Genomic DNA, 15,171 nt, shown 5'->3' with positions numbered 1-15,171 from the left:
CAAGCTATAAACGAGAAAAAGTCAATGGATCACTTTTGCTTCTATGTCAAATTAAGAAAAGTTCCTATTAGATCTATTTTATTAGGACATATTTCATTCAAATAACCAGAAAAAAGATTTTCCAAAACTAGAGGTTATGTCCTTTACCACTTACTAAACTAAGAAGACTTTGATAAATCCAAGATTATAAATTTAACATCGATAAATAAACATAATTCCAATTATAGTTGCTATACTTTTGGCTTTACATAGTATTTTATTTTTTTGCAATATTCATACACATTTCAAAGTGGAAAAAAGGAAAATAATAAGAAAGGGAGAAAGGAAAATAGGCGTGCAAATAGAAAGCAGTAGCGTAATGGTAGTTTTCAAAGAATCATTCGTCTTACCGTCTGAAAAGAAAAACCAGAAAAAGATCCAAAATCTCCACTATAAAACAACATCACTTCCCACAAACCGAACTCACCTGTAACTTTTAACCGTTAATATCCTCTTTACCGATTTCTCTTCTAAATGCCTCCACACGATGACGAACAGCAACAATTGCTGTCCAACCGATTACTCGAAGAAACAGCCTTCGACTACTCCGACAAAGTCCATATCATCGGAGTCGACGAACACGACGGTGAAGATTTCACCGAAGTTCCTCCTTTTTCTTGGAAAAAGCTATGGCTTTTTACTGGGCCGGGTTTTTTAATGAGCATAGCGTTTTTGGATCCCGGAAACCTTGAAGGAGATCTTCAGGCGGGTGCAATTGCTGGGTACTCTCTGTTATGGCTACTCTTTTGGGCTACGGCTATAGGGCTACTTATTCAGCTTTTATCGGCTCGTTTGGGAGTGGCTACCTCTAGACATCTGGCGGAGCTGTGTAGGGATGAATATCCTACATGGGCTAGGTTGCTTTTGTGGATCATGGCTGAATTGGCTCTAATTGGGGCTGATATTCAAGAGGTTATTGGCAGTGCGATTGCTATAAAGATTTTGAGTCGAGGATTCTTGCCTCTCTGGTCTGGTGTTGTCATCACTGCTCTTGATTGGTATCTTCTTTTTCCCTCTCTCGTCTCCCTTTTAGAAATTGGAGCTATTTCTTGTTATGAATTACATTAGAAAGTTTTCATCTTTAACTTCATACATGTCTTAGTTATAACATAGTTAATACAAGAAATTCGTACCAGCTTCTTGGAGCTTTGTTCTTTGTGAGTTTTTGTTTTGACATTTGAAAGCTCTGATCTTTAACTTGATAAGTGTTTTAGTTGTAACATAGTTAATACAAGAGTAATTCATTTAAACTTCTGATTAACAAAAGGGCTCTGCTTGTTGCTTCTTTTCATTGTGTAACTTCTCAAGGTTACTTGTTTATTCTTGAATATAATTATTGAAGCAGGAGAAGATGGAGAAGAAATGGTTATACTTTTGCTAGGTCAACTAATTAAATAGTGATAAGTAAGAAGATGCAACCCTTTAAAACAACACTATGTATCCGAGTATAGTGTTCTCAACTATTTTTTTATAATGGTCCATAAAATGGATAAAGAGGATTCATATAGCTAATGAGTTGAACGATTGACTTTTTTTAAATAATGGTCTTCATCCAGGGTTTCATTTTATGTTATGCTGACTTAGGAACCATGTGTCATTCCTCCATTTCTTTTTTTTTTTTCCTTTTTAAATAGTTTTCCCTTTTTCTTTGAATGAAGAAGCACAATAACAATTCAACTGACCGTAAAATTGCCAATTGAGCTCAAGATCCGCCTTTATGATTCAACCCTTTTCTTATGCAGCTTTATATTCTTATTTCTTGAGAACTATGGTGTGCGAAAGCTGGAAGCACTCTTTGCCGTCCTTATTGCAGTTATGGCAGTCTCATTTGCATGGATGTTTGGAGAAACAAAACCTAATGGAGTTGAACTTCTTGTTGGTGAGAAAATTCATCACAAAAAAACTGCCATTTTAAGTGTCCAAATCATAAACCATTTGTATGCATGGTCGTAAACCTTATCAATTTTGACTGCAGGTATCGTGGTTCCAAAATTGAGCTCCAAGACAATAAAGCAGGCAGTTGGAATTGTAGGGTGCGTTATCATGCCGCACAATGTGTTTCTGCATTCTGCTCTAGTGCAGTCCAGAGAGATTGACCACCATAGAGTTGGAAGAGTTCGGGAAGCACTCAAATACTACTCCATAGAGTCGACAGCTGCCTTGGCAATTTCATTCATTATCAATCTGTTTGTCACAACAGTGTTCGCAAAGTCATTTTATGGTAGTGAAATAGCCAATAGCATTGGCCTGGAAAATGCAGGTCAATATCTTCAGGAGAAGTATGGTGGAGGGGTGTTCCCCATCCTTTATATCTGGGCTATTGGACTGTTGGCTGCTGGACAGAGTAGCACTATAACTGGCACATATGCTGGGCAGTTTATTATGGGAGGTTTTCTACACATGAGGTTGAAAAAATGGCAGAGAGCGTTAATAACAAGAAGTTGTGCTATCATCCCAACTCTGATCGTTGCTCTTGCTTTTGACACCTCCGAGAAATCATTAGATGTTCTCAACGAGTGGCTTAATGTTCTTCAGTCTGTTCAAATCCCTTTCGCCCTGATCCCCCTTCTTTGTCTTGTATCCAAAGAAGAAATCATGGGTGTTTTCAAAATTGGCTCTACTCTAAAGGTATGTTCTTATCTTCAAAAGTTCTGCTCGATGAACTGCATTCACAAGTCAGCATTAGATCTATTTCTTATTCTTTCGTCTTGAATTTGGAGTTTATCCACAAAAATGAGAAACATCATTTCATAAAAAGTCATCATTTTTATGACAGGTGGGGATCAATAACTTATATTATAATTGTTTGTGAGGGATATTCTTAAAAGATAAGGAGTGTTATTTATTAAGCTTCAGTGTTAAAGGGGATTGTAATCTAGTGCAGGGAGAAGGACTGAAATTAGAGGTGGCATTTTTTTCCACTCTCCCATTCTCTTTTAAAAGGATGCAGTTCTCCCACAGTTCATATGAAATCCAAAATACTCTTGACCTTGACTGAATCTGCTGGTACATTTTGTTTATTGTGTGGCCTTCTTTCTGTTATTTGTGTGTCCTGTCTTTCGGCTAACTTTATAGTGTATCAGCTAAGTGTAGTACGACGTGGGATTTGTCTGATTCACATCATTTTAGATTCTTACTTGTCCGGGAAGAAGAAATCTCCTGCATTTTATCCCGTCTTGATCACTTGATTATCAAAGAAACTGCTATAGGCATAGTTATGCAGATTGGCAACCCTTACCTATTCATTTTATCAGCTTTCAGAGTAAGAGATAAGATATTAATCTATGCCCGGGGGCATATCACACTCTCACATGTTTCATTAGACATATAGTCAGTCCATCAGGGCTTTTCATTGTCTCTTAGAACAGATATTTTTGTTAGGGGGATGTAGTTTCACTGTGATCTATTATGGCATGCTTGATGATTCTCATACTGCTTATATCTTATTTCTTGTTTAGGTGATATCATGGCTTGTGGCTGCGCTGGTGATACTGATTAATGGCTATCTTTTGATGGACTCCTTATCTTCTGCAGTCAGTGGAGTGTTATTTACATCTGTTGTATTTGCATTTACGGGTGGATACGTTGCTTTTATTGTATACCTCATTTTACGGGGAATTACCTTCCCCAATTGGTTTGTAAAAAACAAGAGTATCAGCAGCATAGAGAATTGATAATGTTATTAGCAGTAAGCTGAGATCACGTTGTTTGTGCCCTTTTAGTCTGAGCTTCAATATTAGGTTTAATACTAGCTAGTGCTTGCTATGTTAACATGTAGAGCTCTACCCATTTCTTTCCAATGTGAAGAACAATTGGATATATGTGTATCGTTGATCAATGGTTACATTTTACCTTCTAACAAGGACAAGCAATAACATATTTTAGTACGTCTCGGCTTAGACTGCTATGTTGTGTCATGTGTGTGTTGGACTTCATCAGCGGAGCATCCTGTAATTACCTTTCATGCTTTAGTGGATTTGGTCACTGATGAAGAAAGATGAGGAACTTTGGTCAATGACGGAAAAAGACAAGGGTAACAGAAAAAATCATGAATAGTTGGCGAGGCTTAGTTTGCAATTGGGCTGTTAAATTTAACCCAAAAATATGTAATCTGTTTAGCCCGTCAAAATTAAATGCGTTGGACTGAAAATGTATTCATTTGTGAGGTAATTAGGTTGTTTATAAATGATGCACGAGAAAACTTAGAGAAAAAAGATTTTATTTTTGTGCATTTTGTTATGCATATTTCTCTTTCAACATTTTTACGCATTTTAATTTCTTGACTACTTTTGTTAACTCGTAAAATGGTACAGTTGAATTTATACGTGGTTTCTAGACAAGTGAATTAATTCGATCCTGAAATAATAAAAGAAGTGAAGAAATATGTAGCACTTAGCCTTGAAATGAAGATGAAATCCCGGAAAACAATAATACCGGGGGCAGAGCTTCCTGACATAGAAGTGATGAAACCAAAAAGCAAAAGGATAAAATTGCACTTACCGTTACTTCCGAGACTGCAAGGTAGACCAACAGTGTTTCACCTTCTTTTGGTTTTGAAAGTAATGGAGGACTTGACAAGTATCTTTTCAAATCTCTCAAAGCTTGATTGCACTCCGGGGTCCATTCGAAGTTTTTTTTTCTTTTGAGCAGTGCGAAGAAACAGTGGTATTTCTCTAATGACTGGGAAATGAACCTTCTCAAAGTGGCCAATCTTCCCGTGAGCCTTTGGACTTCCTTCACGCTTGATATCTGGTCCGGGATGTCTTTGATGGACTTGATCTTATCGGGGTTTACCTCAATCCCCCTTTGTGATACCAGAAATCCTAGGAACTTGCTAGAGCTGACCCCGAACACGCATTTCTCAGGGTTAAGCTTCATGTTATGCTTCCTTAGGATGTCAAAGGTTTCTTGCATATGCTTAAAGTGGTCACCTGCATTAAAAGACTTAACGGGCATATCGTCTATATAAACTTCCATAGTTTTCCCTATTAGTTTTTCAAAAATCTTGTTTATGAGCCGCTGATAAGTGGCTCCAGCGTTCTTCAACCCGAAAGGCATCACACTATAGCAATATGTGCCGAAATTCGTTATGAACTAAGTCTTTTCCCGATCCTCCGGGTTCATCTTAATTTGGTTGTACCCAGAATAAGCATCAAGGAAACTCATTAACTCGTGCCCGGCCGTCGCATCGATCATTTGATCGATTTTTGGCAATGGGAACGAGTCTTTCGGGCACGTCTTATTCAAGTCCTTATAATCTACGCATATGCGAAATTTATTTGTTCTTCTTAGGAACTACTAATACATTAGCTAGCTAGTCTGGATACTTTACCTCTCGGATCGAACCGATATCAAGTAAGCGAGTTACCTCTTCTTTGACGAATTTATTCCCGGCCTCCACAATAGGGCGTTTCTTTTGACTTACCGAAGGTATGTTAGGGTTTCAAACTTAGCTTGTGTATGGCCACCTCCATCGGGATACCTGTCATATCCGCATGCGACCACGCAAAACAATAGGCATTAGATTTATGAAATTCAATAAATCCAGACCTGAGCTCGGGGTGCAGTCTTGTGGAATTTTCTTTCTAAGAACTCTTCGAACAATGCAACTTGCTCGAGCTCCGACGTCGTGGATTTTGTTGCATCTGTCTCTTCTGGTATCTGGAAATACCTTGGCACCTGATAAGATTCCGATGCTTCTACCCCCGGGCTAGCTTCATTCGATTCGGGAGTGGGCGCCAGTTTCTGTAGTTGCTATGCCGCGTGATCCTTTCCTTTGCTACTGGAGACTGAAATCGCATTCATCTCCATTGCTGCCGGTTGGTTGCCCCTTATCTGTTTAATTCCATCGGGTGTTGGAAATTCCAACAACTGATGATACGTTGATGGTACAGCTCTCATCTCGTGCAACCATGATCTTCCTAGAATAATATTATATCCCATATCACCATCTACCACTTCAAAAAGAGTCATTTTCATCACTCCTTCGGCATTCGTGGGCAACAAAATCTCTCCTCGGGTTGTCACGCTCGCGATGTTGAATTCGGCAAGGAGTTTTATGGCCGGAATGATGCTTTCGATGAGTTTAGCTTGCTCCAATACTCTCCATTGTATGATATTGGCCAAACTTCCCTGATCCACTAGAACACGTCTAATTCTATAGTCTAGCACATTTAAAGAAAATACCAGTGCGTCATTGTGCGATAGCAACAATCCATCTGCGTCTTTTTCCGTAAAAGTGATATCGTCTTCGGCAACTTCCCGGAGTCTCTTGCTATGGATTATTGATACTTTTATCTTTTTTGTCGCCGAGAAGGTGACCCCGTTGATCTCGTTCCCCCTGAAGATCACGTCGATCGTCTGGCGCAGGGGATCTTTCCCTGCTTTTGAAGGTTGTGCGTTATCTCCGTTGCGACCATAGTTGTTCTTGGCCCGGTCACTTAAAAATTCTCTGAGATGGCCATTCTTCAATATCCTGGAGATGTCGGCAGTCCCCAGTCCCGTAGCCATTCGTCCCGTGGTATTCACACCATAAGTTGGGATCTCTCTGGCTGGGATCAAATCTCATCAGCTTCGGGAACCGTGCTTCTTTGATGTTTCTCATAGCTGATACCAACTATACTACACTGATGTTGAAATTGTATTCTGATAGTGTGCGGTAGAAAGGATCCCGCGTACCTGATGCTTCTTTGTTCTGCAATGATCTATTGTTCCGACCATGATCTGTCCTTCTGTCAGTAGCGAACCTGTATGCTGACAAGAAACCTATGCCGCGGCCTTCGGTCCATTCGTAGGGCAAAAAATGGCCCCTCGAAGACCGTCTGTCCGTGTGGAAATCGTCTTTTGATTTTTCTTTGTTCTTCTCCTGCCCTTTTGCCTATAACGAAAAACCAACTTGATCATCTTCGATCCTTATCTTTGATTCATATCGATTGTGGACATCTGCCCAAGTTGTTGCTTGGAACTCAAGAAAACTTTCCTTTAGTTTTCGGGAAGTGTCTAAACTTCTCGGATTCAGTCCCTTGGTGAATGCTTCAGCCTCCCATTCATCCAGAACAGCCAGGAGCAACATCCTCTCCTTTTGAAACTGGGTAACGAACTCTCGCATCAACTCGGATTCTCCTTGTGTAATTTTGAATATGTCGGTCTTTTAGGCCTGCACCTTTCTGGCCACGGCATGAGCCTTAATAAAATAATCCGCAAGCATCTCAAAGGAATCTATGGAATGGTCGGGTAACAGTAAATACCACATAAGGCTCCCCTCGTGAGAGTCTCTCCAAATTTCTTCAGCAAAACAAATTTAATCTTGTGAGGAGCTAAATCATCCCCCTTCACTGCGGTTGTATAGGTGGTAATATGCTCCTGAAAGTCTGGAGTTCCATCATACTTTGGCACGTCGGGCATTTTAAACCGCTTCGGGATTAATTCTGGTGCCGTGCTTGGTTCGTACGGAAACTAAGTATTCTTCTTTGAGTCTGGTCCTTTCAGCACCGGTGGTGCGCCCGAGATATGATCCATGCGGGCGTTCACTTCTCTCATAAACCGTAAGAGTTCATTCTTGAAGGGACCTTTTTCGTTATTGGGGCCGGAATCGCCCCCCCCAGCTCCATCGGAACCAACCTCGCCCCTCGGGGTGTTGTTGTCGACCCTATGCATTGTTTGATTTGTGGGAGCACCGGGAGGTGCTGGATTTCGTGTATTCACATTATTGGAAGCCCTCGATAATGCCTGCTTTAACTCCGTCATAACCTTATTGCCGTGTGAGGTGACCTAGAATGATCGCTTGTTTCTCTTGTAGGACCCTTACCCCATTATCAACATGCTCCTCTTCAGCATCATCGGGAGTTGCCTCCCGAACATGTTGTGGGTACCACTTATTGTGGATCGGCGTGGCATCGTTCCCATCATTGTGGGTGTCACTGATTAAATCCTCGAAATGAGGCTGGTCTCCTCGAACCTTAGGATTGTGTGTGTCTTTAATACCGTTATCTGCCATTTCTTATGATTTTTTCTTAGACAAATAATCAAAACGCGTTAGTAAAAGATGCAAGGATCAACTTAATTACACAGCTGTCCAGTCCCCATGGTGGGCGCCAAACCGTTTACCCGTAAAATGGTACAATTAAATTTATACGTGGTTTCTAAACAAGTGAATTAATTTTATCCTTAAATAATGAAAGAATTAAAGAAATATGTAACACTTAGCCTTGAAATGAAAATAAAATCACGAAAAACAGTAATTCCGGGGAAAGAGCTTCAGGGCACAACATTGATGAAACCAGAAAGAAAATGGATAAAATTGTATAGATCTTTCAGTAGATTATAATATAAGTTTTTCAGAAAATTCCTATCATTTACAATGATAACAGAGCTCACTATTTATAGCTATGTCTAGGGAACAAGGTCCTAGGATCGCGCATCTCTTTAATGTCAATTATGAGGACCATTGATGAAGTGTAACGGTGAGCATAAATGACAACTTCTTTGTAACAGACAGTGCACTAAATGCTGTGGAATATTCTTCATTAAATGCTACCGATCGGAGGTTATTTATTGCATTTTTACGGTGTCATTCTTTCCGGTGACAAACGGAATAATTGCCTTTGGTTCTAACTGTCCCAGTTTCATGTTTCACTCTCTTAAGCGACCATTTAGCATAGCGTATTTTACCGTATACAACTTTGTGGGCCACATGTTTGGGAAGTTTTCCCTTCATTGAGGCTGAAAATGGATCATAATTACTATAGTATCATTCCTTGCATCTGTCTTTCTTCTCCATTTCTTACGTCTGGAAAAGTAGGAATTAAAATCTTTTAATTTAATGGAACTAGAAGAGAAGAAAGTATAAGAAGAGTGGGAAGCAAAAATAATGCAGTGAGAAGCAGGAACCAAGTCCTCTAGTTTTCTTATCTTTCTTTATCTTCTTTCTCTAGTTTTTTCTTTCTTTTTCTATAAAACTCCAAGGACAGATGAAAAAAATAATCTAAATTAACAGAACTCTTCTAAACTAAAATCACACAAGTCTTAAAAAATCGACTTAGCTTAGTTCTTTCTTAAACTTAGCTCAATAGAACACAAACATATATATATATATATATATATATACACACACTAGTCTTTAGGGTACGCACGTTGCGCCTGTACCTCGTGTTAATGAATATAAAATTTTAAAAGAATTACATAAATTTTAAACTGAAAATTTTGATTGAGTTATCATAAAAGAAAGGTTAAAACAAAGTATAAGTTTACTAAAATAGTAATTGTTTGGTGTATTCCTATATATAGGTGGTATTTTCCTATTTTAAATTTGTACATGAGTGTGCTCTTATTTTAGGACTTCTTTATTACATACATAACTGCAATGTTTATTTATGTTTCTTTATTAATCATATAAGAATTAAGTATAATTTAATGATTATTCTATCATTTCAATTCGTCTTATATATTAAAGTAACTTACGTAAGTTCACATATTTAAGTCGGTGCTATTTTATGTGTTTATTGGCTTATTTCAATGAAGTGGTAAAAAATCTCAATAGATTATATAGTAATGAATATTAAGAATTTTTACCTAATTTGATAAGTAGTGGTTCAAATCAGATTCATTCCTACTTATTCTCTTCTCCTTTTTTTAGGCTTTGCAGCTCATGAAACAAGAGTTAAACATGCAGGACTTATGTTTACGAATGCAATAAGAAAAGCATTATAGTGTAGATGCATAATACAAATAAAATAAGGAAGAAGTATCTATACATAAATTCTTGATTGATTTAAACTCCTTAATAATAGGAAAAAACTTAAATGTCGGTAATTTTTTAAAATAAAGCAATTTGAGTTGGAAAAAATTAGTATTGTTAATTATTAAACGTAGAAAAAATAATAGGGAACTAATAAGACATAAATCGAATTTCTAACTAATTATTTTTATTGAATCGCCCAGACAAATAAACTCAAATTTGAAATCCTTCGAGTCCAAAACATGAAATCGAAAGAGATATGTTAAGGGAAAATAATTGAGAAGTTGGTGTAGAAGATTTTAAGATAAAGAGCAAATAAAAACTGTCTTAATATAAAACCCGGATCATTGTCCAAAAAAAATCCCAGCAGCTCTGTGTATTCAATAATAATGTAGAAACGACTTTTACTTGCACTATATATCTATGTGTATAGTGCAAGGGCTAGTCATTGCTCGATTTTAGCACATTATCAAATCTTTTCTTCACAAAATTACTAACGTGGTTACAATTGCAGATTCTAAGGCTAGTAAATTATCATATCACGGTTCCTATATATATTACACTATGTTGTCTACAATAAATCTGCCTAAAAAGAGTATTGCAAGACTTTGAGCAAAAGAAGATTTTAAGTTGGTCAACATAAACAAACTACCAAGAAGTCATAAGAAACGTAATAATGGTTTTTTCCTTTTCCTTCTTCTTCGCGATGCACTGCATATTCTTTTTAACTGATCTTCATGCTTATTAACAACGACAACATCTGCGTGCAACAATGGTTGATTACGACTATTGCTAACAATTAATAAAGAAAAAATGTCATCGTATCTGTATTGGGTCAAATTTGACCCTCAGCATCTCTATGCCAGTAGGTACGCCCAATAAGTGTACGCCTGCCAACATAGCGGGTACGACTCGGCCGTGGGGGCAAAAGCGACATCGTTTAGGACTCAATGTCTTCACTAGGGAGACGTTACCTATCTTTGTAACTTTTTGATTCTTTTGAGGAAGGTCTCCTATTATATAAAGGAGACCTTCACATTGTAAAAAGGGCATCTGACCTGATACAACTCTCTCATTTTTCTGGCTTTCTCTCTCTATCTCTACTTCAAACGAACGTATCTTATTGAGTTCATACTGTCTCTTTGCAATACTAGATCTACAACAATATTATCATCTTTGCATCTCTAGGATTATTATATTTGATTACGATTTTTTCTTTTTCTACTTTTGATTGTTTTTTAGCTTACAAAGTATATTGTTAACTTTTGAGCCAAACAATTTGGCGCCGTCTGTGGGGATTTCGAGAATCAAAACCATAGTATCCACCTAGAGATCAACCAACTACCACTCTCTACACTTCAAAAAAAAAACACAGAAAATGGCCGAAAATAATACAAGATCGAAAGCTATATTGGGTGTCACTACCAATCTCCTTGGCCCTCTCAACGAGGCCAGTGACAATGGCATCCTGTATGCAACCCCTAGCATCACACCGGGTGCAGAGATCTCACCTTCCCCATCCGAAGGTCTGACGATCTTGCACGAAAAAGGAGCTTCCACATCTGCGGTTACGGAAGCACCCTCAGCGGTCAAAGAGCTACTGGAAAGATGGCTAACACGCGCTCTAAGTGGCTTGGTTGAGAGGTCACCACAAAGTAACATCGGATGTACACCACCGATAGGTACCGCTGCTGCCGTGAGCGAACCGGAAGTTACACTAGCGAATAACAAACCTATCGAGACACAGACCAACGATGGCACGCTAACAGCCATCCTAAAGAAGATGGAAGAAATGGAAAATGAAAACAAGGTGCTCCGCGGTCAGATGAAGGAACATCAGGAGAGGGTCGACAAGATCCCCGGTGCTCCCAAGTTGCTACCAAAACGCGACGTGGGAAGGTTCGTTGAACAACCATACACTGAAGAAGCTGCCCCTCACTCCACCCCAAAAACCTTCAAGATGCCACCCTACTTGAGGGTATATGACGGAACCACAGATCCCAAGGATCATCTGATCCACTACATCACCGCTGTGAAGGGAAACGACCTATCGAAAGAACAGGTACCGTCGGTACTGCTGAAGAAGTTTGGCGAGACGTTGACAGGAGGGGCCTTAACATGGTACTCTTAGCTACCGGCTAAGGCAATATTAACGTTCGAGGAAATGGCGGATAAGTTCGTCACAGCCCATGCAGGCGCGAAGAAAGCGGAGGCCAGGGTCAACGACATCTTCGCCGTCAGGCAAAACACAGGAGAGGGACTCAGGGACTTCCTGGCAAGGTTTAACAGGGTAAGGATGAGTCTACCAAACGTATCGGAAGGTATGGCAGTCGCCGCTTTCCAGAACGGGCTAAGCAGAGATGGTTCGAGGGCAACCAAGAAGCTGCTGAGCCGCCTCATGAAATATCCCCCTACCACATGGGAGGAAATCCACAACGCCTATTGCGCCGAGGTACGAGCGGACGAGGACGATCTTAATGGGCCAACCCAACGGCTAACAGCGATACACTCGGAAACGAGGAGAGATCGACGGAACGAAGGACGACGAGAACAACTCCCCCGCTCCAACAGAGATCGACATCAGCCATACACCAGATCCTCCCATCCGCCACCAAGGCATACAGATGCGCTACAGCGACACGTCGCCCCATTCCGAAACGAAAGAGGTACGCCCCCTTTATTAACCGCCCATAACTTTTGTGTATCTCCTTCAGAAATAGTGTACGCACTGGAGAAGCTGGGCACCAAGGTGCATTGGCCGCAGAAGATGAAATCAGACCCTGCCACAAGGAAATCAAACGCCCTATGTGAGTTTCATCAGGAACGAGGACACAAAACCGAAGACTGCATAGGCCTACGGCAAGAGGTGGTCAGGATGCTGAACCAGGGATACCTGAGGGAGTTACTCAGTGACAAAGGGAAAATCAACTTTGCATGCGGACGGGAACAACTCCAAGGGCCGCCAAAGCCACCTTCCCCAGCGCGCACGATAAACATGATCGTCGGAGGCAGCGACGAGTCAGTGATCAATCACGTCAAGCTCGCCACCACACACAGACTAAAGCGGACCATCGCCCATGAACGGTATGACGAATTCGAAGATAGTATCACCTTCGATAAGTCTGATGCCGACGGTTTATCTTTCCCTCATTATGATGCTTTAGTTATCACTTTACGTATCGCTGATACAGATGTTAAAAGAGTCATGATCGATGACGGAAGTGGCGCCTGTATTATCCACCCAAGGGTCCTCGTACAAATGGGACTCGAGGATAGGGTAATACCGCGCTGCATAACACTAACCGGTTTTAACAATGCAGTGGAACGGAAGTCCGGAGAAATAGCACTACCCGTCTTAGCGGGAGGAGTCACGCTGGAAACAACTTTCCACGTGATGAACCAAGAAACGGCGTACAACGTCATCATAGGACGCCCGTGGATACACGCCATGCGAGCGGTCCCTTCAAGCCTCTACCAAGTGATCAAATTCCCTACCCCATAGGGAGTATTCAGTATTCGAGGCGAGCCACGCACCGCACAAGAATGCTACAAAATAGCCCAAGACTGCGCCCACACCCAACAGCTAAAGGGGCGAGCGCGGAAGCATAGCAATTAGCCGTGTCGGGGACTAAGGTCGACCCGACAACGGACGCCATGAAAGACCCCGACGTCGTGGAAGCCCGTAAAGCAACGGTCGAAGATCTCGACCCAGTCCAGTTGGACGAAACCGATCTTACGAAAAAAGCCTATATCGGGCAAGGTCTCGCCAACCCAAGTAAGTATTGTGAATTCTTAACTAACCATGCAGATTTGTTCGCCTTTTCCCATTCAGATATGCCGGGAATCCCGCGAGACATCGCCACCCACAAGCTGAATGTCGATCCACTACATCCACCCGTGCGACAGATGAGGAGAAAATTCAACGCCGCTGTCAATGAAGCGGTCAGTAAGGAAGTAGACGAGCTACTGGCCAACGGCTCCATCAGAGAATCAAAGTACCCCGAGTGGGTCGCCAAAGGTTTCATGGTCAAAAAGAAAAACGGGAGGTGGAGAATGTGTGTGGATTTCATTGATCTGAACAAGGCATGCCCAAAGGATTCATTCCCACTACCCCATATCGACCAACTGATCGACGCCACTGCAGGACATGAACTACTGAGCTTCCTAGACGCCTACTCCGGCTACAATCAAATCATGATGGCTGAGGAGGACCAAGAGAAGACAACTTTCATCACCCACCAAGGGACTTACTGCTACAAGGTAATGCCCTTCGGGCTCAAAAATGCAGGGGCTACGTACTAGAGACTGGTCACCAGAATGTTCAAAGAGCAGCTTGGTAAGACTATGGAAGTCTATATCGACGACATGCTGGTAAAGTCGGCAAGAAAAGAGGACCACATAGACCATCTGAAAGAAACCTTCGAGATATTGAGAAGATACGAGATGAAACTGAACCCCGAGAAATGTGCCTTCGGCGTGGCATCAGGAAAATTCTTAGGGTTTCTCATATCAACACGAGGTATCGAAGTCAATCCAGATCAGATCAAGGCGATAGACGCGATACCCGAGATACTGAATAGCAAAAAGCAGGTGCAAAAGTTGACGGGGCAAATAGCCGCCTTGTCTAGGTTCATCTCACGGTCCTCCGACAGATGCCATAAGTTTTTTAATGTGCTGAGAAAGGACAAAGGGTTACAGTGGAATGAGGAATGCGTCGAGGCCCTAAGGAAATTGAAAGCGTACCTATCTTCACCGCCACTGCTAGCCAAAGCAAATCCAGGCGAGCCACTGCTGGTATATTTGGCCGTATCAGAGGTTGCCGTCAGCGCAGTCCTAGTTCGTGAAAATGAAGGTACGCAATCTCCTATTTACTATATTAGCAAAACCTTAGTGGACGCCAAAACACGGTATCCACACCTTGAAAAATTAGCTTTGGCATTGGTCGTAGCTTCACGGAAGCTCCGACCCTATTTCCAATGCCACCCCATAAAGGTAGTGACGACCTTCCCCTTGAGAAGTATCCTACACAAGCCTGAGTTATCAGGCAGACTCGCCCGATGGGCCATAGAGCTCAGTGAGCACGATATCTCATATCATCCAAGAAACGCCATCAAGTCGCAAGTACTTGCCGACTTCATAGCCGACTTCAGCGCAGAGATACTACTAGAGGCGGAATTGGAGGCACGCCGTGCCCCCTCCAATGCCGACCTATGGACTCTTTACACTGATGGCGCCGCTAACGCCTCGGGATCGGGACTGGGACTCGTTCTTGAGGTCCCCACGGGCGAAACAATTCGCCAGTCCATACGATGCCCCGAGATGACTAACAACGAAGCCGAGTACGAGGCTGTTATTGCAGGTTTGAAACTAGCCATCAAGTATGGAGCTCGACGACT

At 41.4% G+C, this 15,171-nt stretch overlaps 1 protein-coding gene across 1 annotated transcript; it reads left to right on the top strand.

Moving 5' to 3' along the window:
* Positions 1-355: 355 nt before the first annotated feature.
* On the top strand, positions 356-3,938 carry LOC109209493 (metal transporter Nramp3-like). Its single transcript, XM_019372764.1, has 4 exons — positions 356-1,037; positions 1,782-1,918; positions 2,015-2,667; positions 3,498-3,938. The coding sequence occupies exons 1-4, from the start codon at positions 514-516 to the stop codon at positions 3,711-3,713; spliced, it is 1,530 nt and encodes a 509-aa protein (XP_019228309.1). The 5' UTR covers positions 356-513; the 3' UTR covers positions 3,714-3,938.
* Positions 3,939-15,171: the final 11,233 nt, after the last annotated feature.

The sequence above is a fragment of the Nicotiana attenuata genome, unplaced genomic scaffold (assembly GCF_001879085.1).
Source record: "Nicotiana attenuata strain UT unplaced genomic scaffold, NIATTr2, whole genome shotgun sequence".
NCBI classification, from domain to species: domain Eukaryota; kingdom Viridiplantae; phylum Streptophyta; class Magnoliopsida; order Solanales; family Solanaceae; genus Nicotiana; species Nicotiana attenuata.
This window is presented reverse-complemented; position numbering and strand designations above follow the sequence as displayed.